This window comes from Labeo rohita, chromosome 11, assembly GCF_022985175.1.
Source record: "Labeo rohita strain BAU-BD-2019 chromosome 11, IGBB_LRoh.1.0, whole genome shotgun sequence".
In the NCBI taxonomy this organism is placed as follows: domain Eukaryota; kingdom Metazoa; phylum Chordata; class Actinopteri; order Cypriniformes; family Cyprinidae; genus Labeo; species Labeo rohita.
Window position 1 is genome coordinate 24,579,124 of NC_066879.1, and position 24,029 is coordinate 24,603,152.

The following is a 24,029-nucleotide window of genomic DNA, read 5'->3' on the forward strand; positions in this document are numbered from 1 at the left end:
CCAAGTGGCATCCACAAACAAATTACACTAGAATTTCTCTCAGAAGTAATTTCACTTTCAATCAGCCCATAGTTGATTTTTAATGCATGTTATTACAGGGTCATGTCTTCCTTAACTATATTTAGTATTTTGTTATGTAATGCATTTGAAAATCAATTTTTATGTGGTTTAAGTGCCCAAATATGTTTTGAGGCCTATGTCTGATTGGTTTTGTTGAGAGGTCTGAACAATTTGTTGTTGTTATGTTATTGAAAATTCAGAAGCTGATACATTTAGTGATGTTAGTCTTTATGAATGAGTCACTGATTCATTCACTTAACCAATTTGTTCAAAAACACTCATTCAGATTAAAATCATGCTTGTGTTTAAAATACCTCCATCTTGTCCATCTTCCAAGTCATCCTCTTTCTCCTCCTGAAGAAGAGATGGAAACTTTTACAAGTTGAGAAAACCAATAAGACAGAGTTTAAAATGTCTATTATTAAAATAAGTTATCACCTGTTTTTCGAGTTCAGCCAGTGATGCGTAATATTTGGACCACCAATCAAGCTCCTCCTTTTCTGGTGGCTCCTCCTCTAACTCCTCCTCTTTTTTAATCACCTTTTTGATTGGAGACTGAAAATGTAGTTTTCCACAATACATTCATTTTAAAATTAAAATTCATTTACTCACCCTTAGATTGTTCCAAACCTTTAATTTGCGAATAGGCCTTAACGCTCTAAACATGAACACGGATTTTTAAATGCCAAACGCACACACTCAGTGATTGAAAGCATCCCATTTGGATGTCAGCAGGGGTCTTGGCTATGCAGTGGCTGCCCAATTAATCAGAGTGATCTAACAGCAGGAGCTCAAACTGCTACAGGAACACATTTCACTGCGCTCAACAAACCAGCAGATTCACACCATAATCAACAGGTTAATGGGTGCAAAGGGCTTCACATTTAATAACTGCAGACCGTGGATGGTTAAAAACATGTGCGCTAAGTACTCATTAGGAGCTATTTCAAACATCCCAAAGCAGCCAACTAACGTCACTCCACCCAGACTAGATACCCCATGACCACACGGCAGCTGTATGTGGCTGAATAAAAGTGTTTGCAAAACCTCTGAAAAGCTGGTAGATGGCAGGAAGAACCTTTTCACACATATGGTGAGTAGCAATATGAGGAACACTGAAATAACTTCATTCTTATGGACTAAAAAATAAAGACAGTGGAACGTACCGTGACTAAGTTAAGAGGGTTAATAGGAATTTTGGTATCCTTCAGAGTAAGTCCTCCCAAGTCCATGGTGATCACTGTAGTTAGAGGAGTGGTCGTCTGGGGAGGCTTCTTTTCTAAAAAGTAAAGAAAGAAGGCGTAACTTTTATTCTCACCGTAGTATTGTTGCCATTCCAAAAGCAAAACTACTTCGTTTGGCCTTCCAAAAGAGGACACAAGAAATGCCTTGTTTATAATCGGCGTCAGTATTGCTTTGGAGGCTGATATTCCATATTTGGTAAGGGGCGTAATAATTCTATCACACGCTTGAGGTATTCACAACACACTGGATAGCTGGTCAATCAGAGCACACTGCGCTTTTCAGAACGATGAGCTTTGTAAAAATCAACGTGTTTCAGAAAGGGGGGCAGAGAGGAGCAACAGTAATGTACAGCATGTGGAAAATAATGTGGTTTTTTTAACCTTAAAGGAGAAGTCCACTTCCAAAACAAAGATGCACATATAATGTACTCACCCCCTTGTCATCCAAGATGCTCATGTCTTTCTTTCTTCAGTCGTAAAGAAATTATGGGGTTTTTTTTTTGAGGAAAACATTTCAGCATTTTTCTCTATATAATGGACTGATATGGTGCCCCGATTTTGAACTTCCAAAATGCAGTTTAAATGCGGCTTCCCAAATGCGGTTGTAAACAATCCCAGCCGAGGAAGAAGGGTCTTATTTAGCGAAACGATCAGTTATTTTCATTTAAAAAAATACAATTTAAATACTTTTTATTCTCAAACGCTCATCTTGCCTTGCTCTCATTGAACTCTGTGTATTCTGGCTCAAGACAGTTAGGGTATGTTGAAAAACTCCAATTGTATTTTCTCCCTCAACTTCAAAAATCATTTTAAAATCATCCTACATCGCTGCAGAAGTACCGACCCAGTCTTTGCAACGTGAACATGCAAAGAAGATCAAACACCCTTAACAAAAAAGGTAAAACAGCGATATAGGATGATTTCGAAGTTGAGGGAGAACATGAGATGGGAGTTTTTCGACATACCCTAACTGTCATGAACTGGAAAAAAACAGTCCAGGCAGAGTAAGACAAGATGAGCGTTTGGCATTAAAAAGTATATAAATTGTATTCTTTTTATTAAAATAACCAATTGTTACGCTACATAAGACCTTTCTTTCTTGACGTTTACAACCGCATTTAGGATCAATTGAAGCTGGATTTAAACTGCATTTTGGAAGTTCAAAATCGGGGTACCATACCAGTCCATTATATGAAGAAGCATGCTGAAATGTTTTCCTCAAAAAACAATTTCTTTACGACTGAAGAAAGTTGTACTTTGATATATATATATATATATATATATATACAGGGGTTGGACAATGAAACTGAAACACTGGCCAATATAGTGTTGGAGGTTTCATGGCTATATTTATGCAGCCTGGTGGCCAGTCTTTACTGATCGCACATTCCACCAATAAGAGCAGAGTGTGAAGGTTGACTTTGTGCACCCAATAGCTCAAACATTGTACCCTGAAGGTGGTGCCGTGTATTAGGATGATAATGCACCAATACACACAGCAAGACTGGTGACAAGAGTGATTTGATGAACATGAAAGTAAAGTTAAACATCTCCCATGGCCTGCACAGTCACCAGATCTGAATATTATTGAGCCACTTTGGGGTGTTTTGGAGGAGCGAGTCAGGAAATGTTTTCATACACCAACATCACATAGTGACCTGGCCACTGTTCTGCGAAAGGAATGGCTCAAAATCCTTCTGGCTACTGTGCAGGACTTGTATTTGTCATTCCCAAGATGAAATAATGCTGTATTGGCTGCAAAAGGAGGCCAAACGGCATACTAATTGTGGTCTAAACCCAGGTGTTTCAGTTTCACTGTCCAACCCCTGTATATATATATATATATATATATATATATATATATATATCTCAAAGTATATATATATATATAAAATACTGATATATATTTCAAAATGTAGTTATACTTTGGGGTTTGGAGTCAGTAAAATTTGTAATGTTTTTCAAATAAGTCTCTTATGCTCACCAAGGCTGCATTTATTTGATCAAAATATAGTAGAGACTGTATTATTAAATATTATTACAACTTTTATAAATAATTTTAAAATGTAATTTAAGAATTCTTTAATAAATACAAAGTAAAAATAAATATTTTGTAACATAAATTTACAGTCTTTTGATCTGTTTAATGTGTCTTGTGTCTTTCTGAATAAAATGATTAATTAGTTAATTTTCTTACTGACCCCTGTAAAAAATGGAATTGGTGTTCGTGTAATCATCTTAAATAGAGCACCCACTGTCCAAATGGATGTAATTATGAACACAAAAGGTGGATTATTCAGACGTTACAAACGATACAAGTAGTAAGCAAAAAAAAAAAAATCAATATAGACAAGTAAAAGTGCTGTAAAGGTCTCATGAGCTCTTATTTTGCAAATAACTGGAAAGTAATTCTTGTGTGTTGCTGTCAAGGGAATGAATGAGAAATGAGTTAATTGAACAAATGTGCAAAAAGATGAACTCAAATAAGTGCTATTTTCAAGTATTTTCCAAAACTCAGCCAGAATATAGATCTGGTTGTGCATATACAAGTTTTTGAACAGTAAGATTATTTAAGTTTTTAAGGGAGTCTGCTGCTCACCAAGCCTGCATTTATTTAATCCAAAGTACAGCAAAAACAGAAAAATTGTAAAATATTTTTTATAATTTAAAATAACTGTTTTCTACTGTGATCAAAGCTAAATTTTCAGCATCATTACTCCAGTCTTCAGTGTCACATGATCCTTCAGAAATCATTCTAATATGCTATTCAATAAATATTTTATTATTATTATTATCAATATTTAAAACAGGTGTGTACATTTTTTCAGGATTTTTTTAAGAATACAAAGATCCAAAGATAAGCATTTGTCCAAAATAAAAAATGTATTATTATTATTTATGATGTTACAAAAAAAATTCTGTTTTAGATAAATGCTGTTCTGAAAAAATTCTACTTAACTATACATAATAATTTTTTTGAGTAGCAAATCAGAATATTAGAATGATTTCTGAAGGATCTTGTGATTGGAGTAACAATGCTAAAAATTCAGCTTTTAAATCACAGGAATAAATAAGATTTTAAAATATATTTAAATAGAAAACAGTTATTTTAAATAGTACATATATTTCAAAATGTTACTGTTTATGCTGTACCTTGGATTAAATAAATGCAGGCTTGGTGAGCAGAAGAGACTTAAAAAAACTTTAAAAATCTTGCCGTTCAAAAACTTTTGACTGGTAGTGTAAGTGTGGTCAGTGCCTTTTCTCATTTCAACAAAGCTTCAGTTTATAAAGAAAGAGAGTCTAGTGCACTTTTGAATGTAAATTATTTATGTACACATATCAGGACAGCAGATGCTTTAGTTTTGGCCTTTAAACCACTAACATATGAGCTATAAAAGATTCCATACCCTCAGGCTCCTCCTCCTCGTCTTTCCACTCCTCTTGGTCCCTGGGACCAAACTGCACAAGGTTTTGAACCACATGAGTTCCCACCAGGACCAGTCTCCCGAACGCCCTCTGCTCCATTACAAAAATAGTAAGAGGAGGATGCAGATAGACGAGTTCTGGAAGTTCCTGAGGACACACGACCAATTACGAGTTGTTGTGCGATTATGATAATAAAAGTAATCAAACATTGAATGCTAAATGTTGATTAAGATGTTAAATATCAAATTATTGCTTTGGTGTTAGCAGAAGGCACCAGCAAACAATCACAAATTAACATCTATAGCTAACAAAGACATGTGTTGACTACATATTGTGTAATGAATCATTCTGAGCAAGTCATCAGACTCAACAGCATCCTGAATCTCACCAGCTTTGCTTTTAACTTAGTAATTCTAAAACAGGATATGTGATCAAAGCCTGTATGGCGAGTATGTTCTCAACTGAGATAAGGTCTAATACTTTGAAAAGAAGGAGTCTTACAACATCAAAGTGTTTAACCACATCACTGAAGTTGGGATTCAGCTTGTAGCTCTGAATTTCCTCCGACTCGATCATCTGGCCCGCACACTCAATCCTCACTTGAGGCCGCTCTACTTCAAACAGGTTGACCCTTTTCAGGTCCCTCAGGCCCCAGTACAGCACCTGCCGTTTAAGGGTTTGAGTTCAAAACACTGTAGACACGTACCAAACCAGTCCGCTGGTAAATGTGCAGTAGGTCAAAACATGCTGCTATTTTAAACACTATCTTAGGGGATGATTTATGAACACATCTGAGAAATCAATCTGTTCTTTGGCATTTAAGACCTAAATGTTGACGTTAAATAAAACTCTTGCAATTTTGATTGTTTATATCTGTTGTACCTCTATTCTGTATTTCCTAAGGACAGGTCGAACTCCCTCAGGAATGATATAATAGCGTTCTTCTTCAATGTACTGTGGCTCCTTGGGGTCAACATCCAATGGCAGAGCTGGCTGAGATGGATTTAGATCACACAAACATAAGGCATATTTTGAGACTTTCTGTTATAGAGAGGTGGAGGTGAATTTAGTAGCAGGATTGGCTAAAGTCGCACAATCAGCATTTTAGATTTCTGAAAGATTTTCTGACAATGAAATTCACCTTTACCATCCTAGCAATACACTGCATTTTAAAATACATTAAAATAGAAGACAATTTACGTAAGTTGTAGTAATGTTTCACAATATTACTGTATTTCTGATCAAATAAATGCAGCTGTGGTGAACATCACATTTACAAAACCATTAAATATTTGAATCTATTTCTACTCATTCAAATGTATAAAGGTGTTATCTAACAAACAAATGAATGCAAGTCATGTCTATGTTTGCATTAAAGGATTAGTTCACTTCCAGAACAAAAAAATCCAGATTTTTTACTCAGCCCAGTGTCATCCAAGATGTTCATGTCTTTCTTTCTTCAGTCAAAAAGAAATTAAGGTTTTTGAGGAAAACATTCCAGGATTTTTCTCCATATAGTACATCTCAATGTGAGCCAGTTGGTTGATGGTCCAAATTGCCCCAATTGTCAGTGCAGCTCCAAAGGGCTCTACACGATCCCAGCCAAAGAATAAGGGTCTTATCTAGTGAAATGATCTGTATACTTTTTAACCACAAATGCTTATCTTGCACTAGTGAACTAATCCTTTAAGCTAGATCCTCTATTCACAGTCCTTTGCCATGAAATTCATGAAGAAAAACAGGAGTTCCCACCTCTCCAAAGCTTGAGTAATCCAACTCAATGAGCTCAAGAGCTGCCAGAATTTCACCAGCTTTGCTCTTGCCTTTTGTGATCTCAAAAAACTGCAGCTGGGGTTTTTTATATGGCTCTTCCACAAACTTCAGCTCTGGCTTTGCAAATGCACGACCGAGGGCTTGTGGACTGCCCTGTTGTAACATTCAAATGTACCACAAATAAACTGCACTGTATAATACACATTCATAAATGTAAGACATTAATATGTGTGTTCAAGACAATTCATGGACATATACATGCTCTTATACAGTACCAAAATAAGAGGGCTCATGCAAAATGCATGTTATTGTTTATTTAGTACTGACCTGAAAAAGATGTTTACATGTAGTCCACAAGAGAAAATAATAGTAAAAAATGACCCTGTTCTAAAGTTTACACCCACTTGATTCTTAATACTGTGTTGTTAGGTGAATGACCCACAGCTGTTTTTTGTTTTGTTTTCTTTAATGGTAGTTGTTTGTGAGTCCCTTGTTTGTCCTGAACTGTTAAACTGCCCGCTGTTCTTCAGAAAAATCCTTCATGTCTCATAAATGATTTGGTTTTCCAGCATTTTTGTGTATTTGAACCCTTTCCAACAATGACTGTATGATTCTGAGATCCAAGTTTTTTTAACTGAGGATAACTGAGGGACTCATACGCAACTATTACAGAAGGTTCAAACACTCACTGATGCTTTAGAAGAAAAAAAAAAAAAAAAAAAAACATGTATTAAGAGCCAGGGGTGAAAACTTTTGAACAGAACGGTGATGTGTACATTTTTATGTGTTTTGCCTAAATATCATATTTTTTCATTTAGTACTGCCCTTCAGAGGCTACAGAATATGTTTCCCAGAAGACAAAATAAGTTTGATTTACCCTAATCTTCAAATTCAAAAATTTTTAATACATCGTGTTTCCTTCTGGAGCATCATTGAGCATTTGAACCTTCTGTAATAGTTGCATATGAGTCCCTCAGTTGTCCTCAGTGTCATTTTTTGAAATTTTTGGAAAGGGTTCAAATACACAAAAATGCTAAAAAAACCAAAGAATTTGTGGGACCTGAAGGATTTTTCTGAAGAACAGCAGTCAGTTTAACTGTTCAGGATAAACAAGGGACTCATGAACAACTATCACTAAACATAAAAACACAGCTGTGGATCATTGTGGATCAAGTGTATGTAAACTTTTGAACTGGGTGATTTTTGTAAATTCAACTATTATTTCTCTTGTGGACTATATGTAAACATCTTTTATGTGAAATATCTTATTCAGGTCAGTACTAAATAAAAAATAACATGCATTTTGTATGATCCCTCTTAAAATAATTAAAAAATACCAATGTTAGAGTGGCATTTACAGTTGATTCACAGTTTATAGCATTCCAAAACAGTTAACGCATTAAAAACTCACTAGTTTGTTGTAGTCATAGATGTTGATGATGACCACAGGAGGGTCTTCTCTGTACTCGTCCTTACTGCCCTCTATCAGAACCTGATCATAGAAGAGTAACTCACACCAAGTCGGGGACAGAGTTTCTTCCATCACCTACAAAGAATAAAATCTTTTAACAATCTCTGAGCCACAATCAATAAAGACCGAATGGCTCATTTATATGCCCCTTCAGATCCTACTGGACTTAATGGACTTGTCATAAACGGGCAATAAATCTCATGTGAATGAAATGTAGTTTTCATATAGTGCTTTTCCTATCCAGTGCCTTTTATTGGAAACAGAAAAAAAAAAAAAATCACTTGTGTTCATATATATGAAACCCACCCGTGTGACCTGACACTGCGTGCTGAACACGACCTTGGCGAAGGGGTCGGACAGTCCATTGTCGTCGGCTGCAATAATGCCACGCGCTTGATAAATGTGAGCACGTAACTGGAAATAACGACTGTCTGGATAAAAGGACAAAAGGAAGGACTGTCATTTTCATGAAAATAAATTCAAATGTCATCCAAATTAAAATATATTGGTTTTCAAAGCTGCCTGAGACAAATTATGGAGAAGATCCGAGAAGTCTGTATTGACTAAAATTAATTTCTTAAAGTACCTTCTACCGCTAATTTGATGGGAGGCATGTTACGGGGAATCAATGCACCAGTTGTCGCCTCTTCATAAATAGGTCTAAACTCTGCTGGAAGGCAGGTGACACAGTTTTTTGCATATTTTGTGATACCGAGCCACATATATACTTCCAGTTTGGCAAAAATTTCCCCCACTGGTCCTCCAGGGGTCTGCAGAAAAAAGAATTAAAAAACAAAAATAAGCCACACATTTTCTGTTCAATTTTCAGCTGTTCTTTCTAATAGTTAACTATTTTTTTATTTTTCAAATCATCAGTCAACAAAGCCCGGTAAATACTGGTCAGAATTTTACTTTAGATTTCACCAAGCTGATTACTCGCTAAAAACTCCCCTAGATTATGTTTAATGCCATTTTAAGTCTTACTTTGATGTAACAAAGTGGTTGTGTGAGTTGTTTACTTACTTTTTAAAAAGTAAGTCTTCCCATTAATACAATTACATTGTTCATTCAGAGTGACTTTCCCCCATTCGTTCTCAATTACCCCCAACCAAACACACTGCATGCTTTAGGTGGTCTGTTAAAACTCAATGGGCTCAGGGGGGGGGCATGACAAACAGTGACTTATACACTTTCTAATGTTGTATTTTTGAACTCTCATCCAATATTTTGAGTAGGCACCACCTTCTTTGCCTCCTTAGAGAAAACACCCCTGAACAACTGGATTGGACAAAACAAGATTTTGCAATAAGCAATATAAAGTAGGAATTCACCTTCATGTACACAGCAGTGATCTTCCCGCAGTCTTTACCCTTCTCCTCCTCCACCAGTGAGAAGAGGATGGAGGCTGCTGGGATCCTGGCGTAGGCCACTCGCCTCCCTCCACTCATCATCCACAAAAACACATCGGGCAGAGTGCTCTGAGGCTGCCATATGAGAAAACAAACACACTTACATACAGTTCTGCTAAAAAAACAACATGCATTTTTAGGTATAATCTGAGGTGAACATTAAGCCACAGCGAATCTTGATGGCATTACTTCTATGGCCAGAAAGCGGAGCCTCTTTGCAATATTCTTGAGATCTGCTAGTCTGTCTTTAATTGTATTTCTGGTGACTCTCTTTCTCAGTCTCAGAGCCTGCTTTGCCAGCAAAACCTGCAATTCATGTCACATTCTCAATGAAAACTGTCAGTGTCAATCATGTTATTCATCAGCGTGCTTCTGTAATACCAAAATCAGTGGAGTCACTTACAATGTTCCTTTTGATGAGTCCCACACGGCTCTTATCCAGGGTGTTTTGACGAGCATTCCTCTTCCGGTCTAAATTACTGCCGTACTGCCTAAGAGCCGGTGGGAAAAGATTTCTATTATCAAGGAACAGCTATAAATATAGCTGCACACAGCAATTAAGGAGCCAAGTACCATAAAAGCAAGCAGCAGACCAGCTGCAGCAATGAGTAATTAAAGCCATTTTAAGATGATTTTCGTCAAAATGACAGAAAAGTCACATGCAACTACTGGTAAAAGGATTTAATGTCTTATGTTTGACCAACAGGTGGTGGTGTTATATAACTGATGTGGTGTGTTCTGTGTGAAGTAACTATGGCACACACATAGTAAGGTGTCAATATGTCAAAGCTTTGCAGAGATATGGACTCGGGCGTAGTCTGGGCATGTCTCAAATTGGTTGCCTTACTATACAAAAAAGGTTTTGTCTATCAACATGAAATCCATAACTTTTTGTCAGCACAGTCTGAAGATGATCTGACTTGATTTTGGTGAAAATTGGATGAACAGTCTAGGAGGAGTTTGAAAAAGTAGATGGCGGACAGGAAGTTTAACTATGTCATAATTGGTATGTGTGTTGTTGACATGAACCAAGGATTTTTTTTTAAACCAGTAAGATTACAATAGGTTAATGTTATCAAAATGTTGTGAAATTTCATTATTAATGGTTAATGAATGATTTATTACTTTTGACCAATAGGTGGCGCTTTTACCAAATTGATGTGGCCTAGTCAGTGTGAGGTGACAATGGCACACACAAAGTTTAGTGTCAATATGTCAAAGCTTTGCAGAGATACAGACTCAGATGCAGTTTGGAATGATTCCAACAAATTTGTTTATGCGTTAAATGAAAACCGTTTTGTAAATTGAAATGACATCCATAACTTTTTGTCAGCATGGTCTGAAGATAATCTGAGGCAAATTTGGCGAAAATCGGACCAATGGTCTAGGAGGAGTTCAAAAATGTAGGTTTTAAACATAAATGAAAATGGCAGACAGGAAGTTCAACCATCATTACAATAGGCTAATGTAAACAAAAGTTATTAGCAGAAATTTCATTGACCACAAGATGGCGCAACCCCAAAACTTTTTAAGCACCATTAAGGCATGGTGCTGAAGAAGCATACCAAATTTCGTATTGATATGTCAATGCCTTCGTAAAATTAAGCATTTTACGACAAAATTAGACCAAATTTGGTGTGAATATGATAAAGCGCTGAGGAGATAAAGCCTTGCGTCTATTTTTACAAGTGCTACGTAAAATTTGTTTGCTTTAAAAGTTCGTTTTGAAAATCGACTTGAATTCCATAACTTTTTCTTGGCATGGCCTGAAGATGATCTGATTCAATTTTCAAGAAATTTGGAGCAAAAAATTTCAATGACGAAAATGACGTCATATAGTGCAATCGAATTGGCTTGGAGTCATTGGAAAAAGAATTTTGCTTCTAGCCCTTAGGGTTCAAAAGTTATTAGCATAAACATGAGAGAAACTTTGAACAAGTGGTGGCGCTAGAGAGTTTGAGTTAGAGACTCCAAATTTGCAATGGGTAACGTTGAGACTGTCTTCTATCAGTGTGCCGAAATTCACAACTTTCCCGCAAGCAGTTCTATGGGCTGCCATAGACTCAAGAGCGGAAGAAGAAATAGAAGAATAACAACGCCAACGGATACAATGGCCGCCTTGGTGCTTGCCCCCTAATAAGTGAAATATAGAGTATAATAGTCATGCAAATGTTTCCTACTTGCAAGTGGAAAAGAATTCCAGCACGACATCCACCAAACGTTCTTTAGCCTTGATTTTCGATCTTTTCAACAACATCTCCACTTCATCAATGCCATATTCCTTGAAGAATACAGGACACAAATCAAACTTTTCTAATAAAATAGCATGAGGAGAATAGATTTCATATTCATAATTCTGCTTATTAAAAACATAGTGTTCAATTTCTGCTCAGTGTCACTTACCAGCCGGTCGGCCATCTTCGACAACCAGTTGCTGTTGTGGAATCGGAAGGTGTGATCCTCAAAGTAGCTCCACACAAAGATACACGGTTTTTCTCGAAATAAGGGAATGCAACTAAATGATCTGGATGATAAAAATAATAAAGTTTGCTGCAATTCTTGCATAACCCTTCTGCACATAAGCTGTCAGCCTTGAGAACGTCATTTCACCTGTCATATTCAGTGGGCTGTGGTCTCCTGGGTGCTGTGACGGATTTGTCCTGAGGGCCAGGGTTCAGAAGTTCATCTCTTTCTAACTCATCATCTGATTCCAGCAGCGGCTGTCTGTCCTCGGACAGATTCTCTTGACTACCACTTTTGCTGGACTTCACTACCACGTCTGCAGTTTTCCCATGATTCCCTGTGAAGCAGTGTTATCGAAAGTAAATACTAAAATCGTAACTAAAACACAAAATATTAAGAAATTGTTTCCATGACATGAATAACTGGAATAAGTTTAAGTAAGATTAAGATCAAACAGTTCAGTCTTACCTATAGACAGCTCAAAGGTGACTGGTTTGGAGCCAACAGAAGGATCTATCATTGTCACTTCAAAGAAGGATGCAAACAACAAAAATTCATCCTTTTCTCCAGTGAAATTCTGCATGAGGAAATAATGGAAAAACTATTGATTAAATAAAATACTATATACAGTATAAGTAATAATGATTGTTTCTAACATCAGCACAATTGCAAGTGTGATAATACTTTTACACACAGCGTTCATACAGATACTGTAAAATTAAATTCCAGAACTTTCAAGGACTTTTTAAGCACTACTTTTTTGATTTTCAAGGTCTTCAATCAGAGATCTCACATATCAAACAATGTCTTCTCTTTTAAATTCTAAAAAAGATAGATAAAAATATACTAATAAAACACATTCAAAGTATTACTACTAAAGTATTACAAAGTATACTACACTTTACTACAGTAAAATCAGTTAATTTTTTTTAAGGGATTTGTATTTGTGTATACTTTCTTTCTTCTTTCTTTGTTTTGTTTTTATAACTGTTCTGCCTTAATTGTTTGATGTTTTTTTTTGTTTTGTTTTTTACTGTTTAAGAAAAGAAAAATCTGAAAAAAAGATTTGCAAAACCGTTCTGAAATCCTGATCTGAAACAAATGATTCGCCATATGCACTCGTAAGTCCCGAACTGAATCAAATGATTCACCATACATGCTCAGAAGTCTTAAACTACATCAAATGATTCGTGCTCCGAAGTTCTGATTCCGATTTGCAAACCATCGTTTCAGATAAGGACTCAATGAATTATTTGACTTAGATCGGAACTTTGCGTATTGCATATCATTTGATTGACCTAGATCGGGACTTCAAATTTTGGATCGTGAATCCACTTTTTTTTTGAATAATTTAATTTGCGAAATGATTCACAAACCTGTTCCAGTCTAAATCCAATGATTTATGATATTCGCTCCAAAGACCTGATCTAAATCAAATAATTCACGATATGCGATTTGAAATCCCGATCTAAAATAAATGATCACTTCAAAACAATGAATCATTCTTCATTCAGAGTTTCAAAAAGCTCTGTTTCACTCATCACTACGTGCTTTTTAAAATCATTACAAGCGATGTCAAATTCAAAAATTAATGGCTCTTTTTATTTGATCTGGCTTTTACTAGTGAATCAAAGTAAATAATCGGAGTCACAAGTGAATCAATCGAAGCGGTTCCAGCGTAAATGACTCAGTTGATTTGGTTTATCTGTTCTTCTTTTCACGTCTTCAGCAAAAGCATTTTACCCTTTACTCAGCAAACTGTCAGTACTGACTACTGGCTTAGCTCACTAGTTTTATGACTTAACTAAAATGAGTGAAATAAAGTATGATGTTTTTTGAATTGCATGAATCTTTTTTAACACTTTTTTTGTCTTTCAATAATTCAAGCACTTTTCAAGTACCTCTTCAGGAATATTGCTATTTTTTAATAGTTTTTCATGCCTTACATTTTTTAAAAAAAGTCAAAAGTACTTAAAGCACTTTAAGCAACTTGTACTAACCCTGTATACAATAGTTAAGTAAACAAGAAATGTACAATTTTAGACACAATAATGGCAATTATTTTGTCTATTTTTCTTCTGCTAATAAATAGTTAATTAAAAAATAGTTGCAAAAAGTCAGAGGTAAACCTCAGAGAGTCCTCAAGCAACACACAGTAGTGAATGATTCAGTGACTTACAGACAGCCCCTTTGTTTGTTTTATAATTGAATAAGTGTTGAATGAATCAATTGAGTGAATATTTCTCTGACTCGACACCACCTGCCATAACAACGTAACTTGCAGAAACAGTCTCTAAAAAATCCCCACACAGCCAGTGGTGGACGAAGTACGCAAGTTGAGTACTTGAGTAAAAGTACAGATACATATAATAAAATATTACTCCAGTAAAAGTAAAAGTGCTCCTCCTTTAATTTTACTCGAGTGAAAGTACAAAAGTACCCGATTTTTTATGTACTCAAGTAAAAAAGTACTGAAAGATTTATTTTGCAATTTTATATAGACTACTTGATTGAATTTTATATTAGCACATATTTTTTTATAATCCTACTGCTCAAAATACCTGGGATTTTTCCAAAAAAATACATTTTTGTTGTTGATATGGACTATGTTGATAAGAGTGATGTAGTAATATTCAATATGAACCTTACACTGCGATGTACCTGAGAGAAGATTTGACCATCAAATTTTCACCAGTAAGAAAAAAGTGTTTTAAAGCTTGTTTTGCATAATGTCACAGTTATATATGACATGAGAATAAGGCCTGAAGTTAGCAAGAACATTTTAAGGAAAATATAATTATATTTTCATAATGATTTTTTCCTTTCAAATATTGTATGTGTAAAAACGCCCTGGCCAAATGCACCCAGAGGGCATCACTTTCCACTTTGATAATTACTGTAGTTACCATGTTCTGAGCATGACATCCTTTTTCTCTCAGATGTAATCTATCTAGGTGGTTGAATAAAAATATGTGGACTTCATATCTAAAAATTACCTCAACTTAGCACCAGCAAGCAGCTAGACAGTTTGCATCAGCTAACAATATTTACTTATTTTCAGTATGGTTTAATAAACATTCATATCTGTCTACTCTAGCTGATCCAAACAATATAAAATTTTATGCTGTTGCTAAACAATATAAAAACAGACGTCACGTAGGGCTACAAGCGTAGCATTTTAATAAAACTGCTAACGTTACATTAGCGAGGAATATGAACGTGCATGAGTTATTTTATTTAAGCTGTTATTTAAATTTTTCATTTTTAATGTGTCTGAATTCAAGCATTTCAGTGCGCTTAAACAGATCACCTTTTACAGCAGATGTAATTCACAAACAACGAACAGCTTTGAACTAAATATGATTTTCAGTTATAATAATTAATCCTAAAATTAGACATTAGTAACTTACTTTTCGCAGCATCAGTCGCGCGCGCACAAGATCTCCCGGTTCTTACTTGTGAATTCAGTTGACTGGAGACTCGCTCTAAACGGATCATTTGAATCAGTGAGTTGTCGACTCGAGAACAGCTGCAATCGGATCATTCCAATTCGTCAATGAATCGTTTGGCGCGATTGGCGAATAAATTTAACAGGTTCGTTGAAAAGAATCAGTTTGTTCATGAATCAGACACCGCTTGTGCGTCTCAGAGCACGTGATATATTATAAGGAGTAACGATGTGTTTATGAAATGTAGTGAAGTAAAAAGTACGATCTTACGCTTTGGAATGTAGTGAAGTAAAAGTGAAAGTTACTCAAAATAAAACTACTCCAGTAAAGTAGAGATACTTGAAAAATGTACTTAAGTACAGTAACGAACTACAACTACTTCGTTACTGCCCACCACTGCACACAGCCTGGTTGCTGTCATGCAATGCTGCTCATCCAATCAAATCAGGAAAACCTGGTCACTGACCTCAGGAAGAGGGTGAAGTTCTTCCACTTCCACTGTAACGGCAGCTGGTACCTCAGCGCCAGCATCTTCAGACTCCTCGGCAGGCCCTCTGCGACTCTGTATCGCTGAATAAAATCATTCTCTATTTGTGATTAGAAAGCTAAAGCCTTTTTGAAAACATTTGTGTGTGTATAAATGCATAACTCCATGGACACTCTGTATGTGATTTTAGTAAATTTTACATTACATTTTGGCATCAAAGGTAACCCCGCCCCAAACCTCACATTATTGGCTGAGCTAATCTTGTTGTTTTGCCCATTCAGGATGCTCAAATAAACAGATTCCTTTTAGCACCACTAGGGGCACAAAAACTAGACTGCTCACAATATAAATATATATTTTCCCAGAGAAATGTATTTATATTTATTATATACTTTTGACACTACCTTCTTTGCCTGCCGTCTTCTCCTTGGACTTTCGACTCTTGCGTTTAGAAGTAAGCCTGCTTATTTTGCTTCTCACATTAGCAATGGCCTTGCTCTCCGCCACCATAACTGTAGGGGAGGAATAAACTTCCACACTCAGTGAGAGCAGAATTCTGCCCCTGTAGAAGATCCCTTCACTAAGACCTTCATTCAGATCCCTGTGGATGTCTCTCAGCGTAGAGTTTTGAGGAGAACCGTAGAGATTGACCCAAGAAGGACCAAAGGTGGGATTGAAACCTGATGGATGGAGGAAAGATGCAAAGTAGGTTGCATAACGAATAATAAGGTAGAAGTTGTTCAAAAAGGGGTAAAAACCCTAGGTAACATGAAGCTACCTTGTTAAAATGAGGATGCGGATACAGTTAAGGTCAAAAGTTTCATACACCTTGCAGAATCTGCAAAATACATACAAAATGCATGTTATTTTTTATTTAGTACTAACATGAATAAGATATTTCACATAAAAGATGTTTACATATGGTCCACAAGAGAAAATAATAGTTTGATTTATAAAAATGACCCTTTTCAAAAGTTTACATACACGTGAATCTTAAAACTGTGTTGTTACCTGAATGATCCACAGCTGTTTTATTTTTTATTTTTTTGTTCAGTGACAGTTCATGAGTCCCATGTTTGCTCCCGAACAGTTAAATTGCCCGCTGTTCTTAAGAAAAATCCTTCAGGGCCCACAAATTTGAACCCTTTCCAACAATGACTGTATGATTTTGAGATTGATCTTTTCACACTGAGGACAACTGAGAGACTCATATGCAACTATTACAGAAGGTTGAAACGCTCACTGATGCTCCAGAAGGAAAACTGATGCATCAAGATCTGGGGGTTGAAAACTTTTAAAAGGAAATATAAAAATCACAGTAAATTTAACTTATTTTGTCTTCTGGAAAACATGTAAGCATCTTCTGTATTTTCTGAAGGACAGTACTAAATGAAAAAAATATATGATATTTAGGCAAAATAAGAAAAATGCACACATCTTCATTCTGTTCAAAAGTTTACACCCCTGGGTCTTAATGCATCGTTTTTCCTTCTGGAGCATCAGTGAGCGTTTGAACCTTCTGTAATAGTTGCATATGAATCCCTCAGTTGTCTTCAGTGTGAAAAGATGGATCTCAAAATCATACAGTCATTGTTGTAAAGGGCTCAAATACACAAAAATGCAGAAAAACCAAAGAATTAGTGGGAACTGAAGGATTTTTCAGAAGAACAGCAGGCAGTTTAACTGTTCAGTCAAACAAGGGACTCATGAACAACTATCACCAAAAAAAAAAAAAAAAACACAACTGTGCATCATTCAGGTAAAAACACAGTATTAAGAATCAAGTGTATGTAAATTACTTTCTCTTGTGGACTATATGTAAACATCTTTTATGTGAAATATCTTATTCAGGTCAGTACTATATAAAATATAACAAGCATTTTGTATGATCCCTCTTATTTTGGTAAATTAATTAATATTTTTCAGATTCTGCAAGGTGTATGTAAACTTTTGACCTGAACTGTACATGACTGGTGGATTCAGAAATGCATTTGTACTTGATAGTGATAGTTCAAAAAGCTCTCTCATGTTGTTCCAAACCTGTATGACTGTATTTCGTCTGTGGAACAATAAAGAAGATATTTTAAAGAATGTTGGTAACCAAACAGATTTGTTTCCCATTGACTTTCATTGTGTGGTCAGAAAATATTATCATTAAGTCAAAGGGAACTGCAACTGTCTGATACCAACATTCTTCAAAATATCTTCTTTTGTATTTGGAACGACATAAGGGTGAGTAAATGATGACAGAATTGTCATTTTTGAGTGAACTATCCCTTTACATTTGCAGTAGGCATTATTAAAACAGACCATTTCGGTTGGGATTGGAGATTTGAAGAAGGTCCAGGAAGTGTGTAGCCACAGCCACATCTCCAATGTTGGCATCATCAAGGATCTGGATTTTGATTCGTCGAGCAAGAGGAGGAAACTGCTCAATGAAGGATATCTGTTCATTCCACTCAGGAGCATTGGTGTTGCTGTCTACTGACGTCTCCCCCTGCCAAGCATACAAATTTATTAATTTATGTGTCGTTTTTACTGCATTTTTTAAATGTAAAAATAATATGTTTGTACATTTTACTTTTATTTTTTTATTTGACAGTATTCTACCTTATATTTAATTTAGCATGTGTTGCTTTGACGGGAACAGAGAGTTTGAGGTTTGACTTGTGACTCCACTTAAATTTACGTAGATAAGACAAGCTCTTACGTCATAACAATTTATTTTGAGCTGAAATGTTTGCCAATAGCCTGTGTGGTAAGACTCCGAGAGCAGTTCAAATACTAATGGCACCTCAGCCCATTTAACAAACAAAACCACCGTCAGGGTGTGTGTGTTTTTCTATCCTATGTCGAAAGTGTTATTTCACATAGGATACACAAGTGGAAATTATGGAGACATTATAAGGAAAAGAAACTGATTACTTAAAATTCAGATCATTTGACACTATATATATATATCTATATACACCCAGACATATTGTGAGAAGGACTTTCAGTTCTTCCTGTTTAAACCTTCTGTGTTAGAAATAGTCTCAACACAAACTCAAAGTTAGACTAAAAGAAAATCACCTGCTGGCCAGCGAATGTGACCTGAACATAAGGGTCAAGAAAAACCTTCTTGTCTCTCATAATCTTCCCCATGAAACCTGAGTTCATGCTGGGCAGACCTTCAGCTCTGTAGATCTTTAGGACAAACTTTGCCCAAGGACGTTCTGATGGCATCCTCTTTGGAAGGAGAAGGTTCCTACATGAAAAATGTACCAAAATATTTTAGGATAAATGTGTCCTTAAGAGAAAACAGCCATGTTAACATAAGACAGGCTCTTACTTTTCAATGTCATCATTCTGGCTGCCAGCTGGTGCCAGGCTGACCATGCCCATGGGGTCTCCTTTCATAACCACACTCACTGTGCACTTCACATAGCCTTTAATTCCAGAGCGGGTATCTTTTGGGTCAGTAAGTGGAGCCCATTTTTGGTAGAAACGGTGATCTGTGAGATACATTTGGCTGTGTTAAATTGTTGTAATGATCAATGTTTCAAAGTAGACCTATAATCATTCTTTTTTACCAGCGGCGATGAGTTAATTATCACTATTAAAATGTCTAAGGAATGTTATTGTCGTTTTACTAATGAAATGAACTCTCAACTTCTGTATTCTTTACTTAAGCTGTGTTTTTGTTTCTTAAACCTGGGTTTATCTGGGTTTACCTGGCTGCTGATACACTGTGCTGATGTCTATTTTAAAGGTTCCTATGTGGGTCATCAAAAAGGCTAGGATTTTCTTATGAACCACCTATAATATAAGGGAAAATATGATACATATACAATATACATATAAAACATTGTGTCAGATAACCTCAAATATGATCATATAAACTAATTTACATAATTCAAGTCAAAGAATATGGTCAGATTAAGCAGAATTAGCTCCGTACCACCTCCATACTGCATAGTTCTTATTTTTACATGTGCATTATCAGTAAAATCTCAGTCTGTAGAGTTTAATCCTTCTTACATAGTTTTTGTTTGTCTTTTTAGTGGCTGTGGCAATACTTACAGAAATCTCAATCACTTTATCAAAGAGCACATCTTGTGTCTCTTGGAATTCAAACATGAAGTTCTTAAAGAAAAACATAGAAACAAAAAATCAAAGAGTTGCTTAAAGATTTAGACACTTAAAGCCGAGTTTTTTGCAAATAGTTACCTCATTGTAAAATGGACAGTTGGTAGACTTCTGAGTAGCTGTGTGCTTTTTCTCATCTCCAATAGTCACGTACACTGCTGGGTTGATGTTCACCCCAACCAGTTTCTGAGCTTCAAGCACATTTATATTCACCTGAAGGAAAAAAGGAGTGAAATAAACGATTTAAACCTACCAGAGTCTCATAAGATAGAGTCAGCAATAAGGAAAACAAATATAGAACTATTTGTATATGAATCAAGTAGGCCTCATTTAATTGTTTACCTGGAAAGACTTCACTTTTGGGGTGACAGCAAGCTCATGCGTTGCTATAGCCCTGCAACGGCTACACACATAAACAAAGCTATGAGTTATAGCAGTATTATTTAACAAACTCGTCACATTCTCACATTACATTTTTGACAGGCGATTTGACCAATCATGATGCTGAATCTCCCATTTTTATTCAACAAACAAACCAGACAGGAGAGTAAATTAACGTTTGTTGACTTGAACTTGGTGTATATTGACATCTTTCTGCGGTTGAAACAAGATACCTTCTGATGTTCATTCATGTTTACATAATGCTGTAACTAGTAAAGCGGAAGAAATGATCGGTTCACGTGCTGCTTGAACTGAAGCGCTAAAGCGATCTGTCACGACACATTAAAGAGCCACATTAAAAATGAATTTCTTAAAAATGACCTGAGACTTTTCACACCTAAAGTAACCTGCTCTGTCTTGTCTGTCGGCACATTGTCAGTTTCCTCTTTGCTCCATGATTTATTTTTCACTGTGAGACATCATGTATGGGTTGTCGGACATTGTAACAGTAATGAAGGGGGTCGGATATATGCATATATGTATGTTGCATTACATAGCATTGCAAAACAATAGGTTTCTTCATAGTGCAGTGTAATGTATTATACTGAAAGGTAATTGAAACGCACCTTAAAATGGGGGTGAATGTCACATTGGCACATTCGATATCTGCAAAGTCATAATCATCATCATAGTCATTATCATCATCCTCATCTCCTTTTTCATCATCAGTTTTCAAAAGACTGCGACCGATCATTTTTGTCTCACGATCCAGCTGCTGAGGACGCAGGCTGTCTGAAAAACTACAAATTATTGAGCATATCAGTGTGAATTCCATTAATAAAGGATATGAAAATGTAAATGAGTGGCACGTACTGAAGATGTCCTTACCTTGCGTCTGCAAAGCCTGTGTTTCTGATGACAAGATCTAAGCTGAAATAGAACAGAGAAAATTCTGATTTACAAAGAGATTACAAAACTAGAAAAAAAATGTAAGTTAGTTATAAAATGCAGGAAACCATGGATCCATGCATCCAAATAAGGATGGAAAATGAATGGAAGAATGGAATGGACAAAAAAAGAAGGAAGGAAGGAATTGTGAATGGTACAAAGGTAATAGAAGAAAGAAACAAAAGAATGGAAAGAAAGGAGAGAATGAAAAATATATGGAAGAAAGGAAGACTAGACGGAAGAAAATAAATGAAAAGAAAGTAGAAAATAATAATGGATGGGTGAATGGAAGAAAAAAGGATAGATGGGAGGAAGCACAGACAAAAGGAAGGATGGAAGGAAAACGTTAGAAAAGATGGAAGGTAGAAACAGTGAATAAATGGAAAATGGATGGAGAATGGAAGAAGGGACAACAAAGAATAGAATGAAGGAAGGAATAATGGATGGAGAAAAGGAACATAGGTAATAGAAGAAAGTAAGAAGGAGGATTAAAGAAAGGGTGGAAAGAAAGGAATGAAAAATACATTGAAGAAAGGAAGGCAAGACGGAACGAAATAAAAGGATGGAAGGTAGAAAAGAATAATGGATGCGTGGGTGAAAGAAAGAAGGATAGATGGAAGGAAGGACAGACAAAAGGAGGGAAGGATGGATGAAAGGAAGAATGGATGATAAGAAACAGAAGAAGGGAGGAAGAAAGAAAGGAAGAATATATGTAAGAAAGGAAACTGGCAACAGGGAACAGCAGAAAGAAAGAAAGAAAGATTAAAGGAATAAAGAGAGAGAGAGAGAGATGATTGGTTAGGAGAAAGGAATAATAGATGGAGAGAAATAGAGGATGGAAGGTAGGGAGAAAGAATGAAAAAAGAGAGAGAGAGAAAGAAAGAAAGAAATAAAGAAAGAAAAGAGAGAGAAAAAAAGATGATTGGTTAAAAGAAAGGAATAATAGATGGAGAGGATGGAAATAGAGGATGTAAGGCAGAAGGAAAGAAAGAAAGAAAGAAAGAAAGAAAGAAAGAAAGAAAGAAAGAAAAAAGAAAGAAAGAAATAGAACAAAGACTAGATGGATGGATGGATGGATGGATGGATGGATGGATGGTAGAAAGGAAGTAAGGGACAGAATGAGGGAAGGATGGAGGAAAAGAAGAATGGATGAAAGAAATAGAACAAAGACTAGATGGATGGAAGATACAAAAAGAATATATGGAAGGATGGAAGAAAAGAAGGTAGAAAAAGATGGATGAATGGAGAAAAAATTAAAGAAAAGGTTAGTATGATTTAAGAAAGGAGTGGAAGTAATGAAGGTATGTAGGAAGAATAGATGAAGGATGGAAGAAAAAAAAAGGAAAAATAGGAAAAAAAGGATGGATGGATGGATGGATGGAAAAAAGAAGAAGGGATGTAGAAAATGAACAAAGGTAACAAGAAAGAAAAAAGAAATTAAAGGAAGGATGGAAAGGAATGAAAAAACATGGAAGAAAGGAAGAGAAGATAGAAGGAAATAAAAGGATGGAAGGTAGAAAAGAACAATGGATGGATGGGTGAGTGGAAGAAACGATGGATAGATGGGAGGAAGGATGGACAAAAGGAGAAAAGGATGGAAGACTGGGTAATAAGAAATAAAAGAAAGAAGGAAGAAAGGAAGAACATACGTAAGGAAGGAAATTGTGGTAACAGAAAACAGCAGAAAGAAGGAAAGAAAAATGGATAGAAGAAAGGAATAATAAATGGAAAGAAATAAAGGAAGGAAGGTAGGAAGAAATAGAGGATGAAAAGTAGGAAGAGATAATGATGGATGGAAGAAAGAAATGAAGGCGAATAGATGAATGGATGGAAAGAAGATACAAAGGATGAACATATGGAAGGAAGGAAGAAAAAAGATGGATGAATGGAGAAAAGAAGTAAAGAAAAAGTTCAAATGATTTAAGAAAGGAGTTGAAGTAATGAAGAAGGGACAGAGAGAAGGAAGGAAGAATGAATGAATTGTTGGATGTAAAAGAACAACAGAAGGAAGGAAGGCAGGAAAAATAAATAAAAGGAAGGAAGAATGAACTGAAAGAACTGATAAAAAAAAAAAAAAAAAAAAAAAAGAATCAAACTGAATAAAGGTGAAAAGAAACCGGAAGGAAGATATGAAGTAAGAATAGATAAAGGATGGAAGAAACAAAGAAAGGAAAACTGGAAGAAAGAAAGGATGGATGAATGGATGGAAGAAAGGAAGAAAGGAATAAACTAGAATGGATGGAAGAAATACGTGGAAATAATGAAGGAAAAATTGATGGAAGGACGGACAAAAATAAGAAAGGAACAATAGCATGATGGTAGGAAGGAATGATGGATGGATGGGATGAACATAAAGATGTCCCAGTTTATGCCTCACTCATCAGTGTCCTGTTCCTTGATGAAGTCGTCACTGTCCCACCCGCCTGCAGTCCCTTGAAGAGGGTTATATTTCACCTCCAGCTCGATGTAGATCTACACAATAAAATCCATCATCACACACCAACACAAAAGAGCTGTAATCACACCTAACACCATACCAACAACTAAAGATTTAATAATCCTTCACCACACCAGTGTTAGATTATCATGAGCGCTATTTGTTTAATGCATGTAAAACAGTGTTGGAGCTGACAGCAGCTCTTCATTCACACACATCAGTGAGACTGTGCTGACTGTCTGTTAGAGGCTCACGGAGCAGCAGCTGCCCTACAGACACCACATGCTGCAGGCTGATCACCAGCTTTCCCAGCAATCTGTGCACACACATACAGAGCATTTAGTCAATAT

General features: G+C 35.9%; 1 protein-coding gene across 2 annotated transcripts in view; it reads right to left on the reverse strand.

The window, feature by feature from the left end:
- The window catches only part of LOC127172674 (fer-1-like protein 4), a 36,905-nt gene that overhangs the window by 8,964 nt on the left and 3,912 nt on the right, over nucleotides 1–24,029 (reverse strand). Inside the window, exons 4-33 of one of the 2 annotated variants that reach the window (XM_051122005.1) lie at nucleotides 23,896–23,995; nucleotides 23,620–23,714; nucleotides 21,183–21,224; nucleotides 20,921–21,094; nucleotides 20,256–20,316; nucleotides 19,995–20,126; nucleotides 19,848–19,910; nucleotides 19,499–19,583; nucleotides 19,117–19,279; nucleotides 18,858–19,032; nucleotides 18,096–18,282; nucleotides 16,190–16,465; nucleotides 15,765–15,868; nucleotides 12,318–12,426; nucleotides 11,997–12,186; nucleotides 11,790–11,910; nucleotides 11,567–11,667; nucleotides 9,790–9,877; nucleotides 9,576–9,692; nucleotides 9,309–9,461; nucleotides 8,564–8,747; nucleotides 8,284–8,408; nucleotides 7,918–8,052; nucleotides 6,486–6,659; nucleotides 5,616–5,726; nucleotides 5,235–5,396; nucleotides 4,715–4,880; nucleotides 1,227–1,339; nucleotides 499–600; nucleotides 375–414 (exon numbers count right to left, since the gene is read on the reverse strand). In XM_051122005.1, coding sequence (XP_050977962.1) covers nucleotides 375–414; nucleotides 499–600; nucleotides 1,227–1,339; nucleotides 4,715–4,880; nucleotides 5,235–5,396; nucleotides 5,616–5,726; nucleotides 6,486–6,659; nucleotides 7,918–8,052; nucleotides 8,284–8,408; nucleotides 8,564–8,747; nucleotides 9,309–9,461; nucleotides 9,576–9,692; nucleotides 9,790–9,877; nucleotides 11,567–11,667; nucleotides 11,790–11,910; nucleotides 11,997–12,186; nucleotides 12,318–12,426; nucleotides 15,765–15,868; nucleotides 16,190–16,465; nucleotides 18,096–18,282; nucleotides 18,858–19,032; nucleotides 19,117–19,279; nucleotides 19,499–19,583; nucleotides 19,848–19,910; nucleotides 19,995–20,126; nucleotides 20,256–20,316; nucleotides 20,921–21,094; nucleotides 21,183–21,224; nucleotides 23,620–23,714; nucleotides 23,896–23,995 — 3,848 coding nt within the window. Of the gene's footprint in view, nucleotides 1–374; nucleotides 415–498; nucleotides 616–1,226; nucleotides 1,340–4,714; nucleotides 4,881–5,234; nucleotides 5,397–5,615; nucleotides 5,727–6,485; nucleotides 6,660–7,917; nucleotides 8,053–8,283; nucleotides 8,409–8,563; nucleotides 8,748–9,308; nucleotides 9,462–9,575; nucleotides 9,693–9,789; nucleotides 9,878–11,566; nucleotides 11,668–11,789; nucleotides 11,911–11,996; nucleotides 12,187–12,317; nucleotides 12,427–15,764; nucleotides 15,869–16,189; nucleotides 16,466–18,095; nucleotides 18,283–18,857; nucleotides 19,033–19,116; nucleotides 19,280–19,498; nucleotides 19,584–19,847; nucleotides 19,911–19,994; nucleotides 20,127–20,255; nucleotides 20,317–20,920; nucleotides 21,095–21,182; nucleotides 21,225–23,619; nucleotides 23,715–23,895; nucleotides 23,996–24,029 lie in introns of both variants that reach the window. The other variant, XM_051122004.1, reaches the window with a different exon arrangement.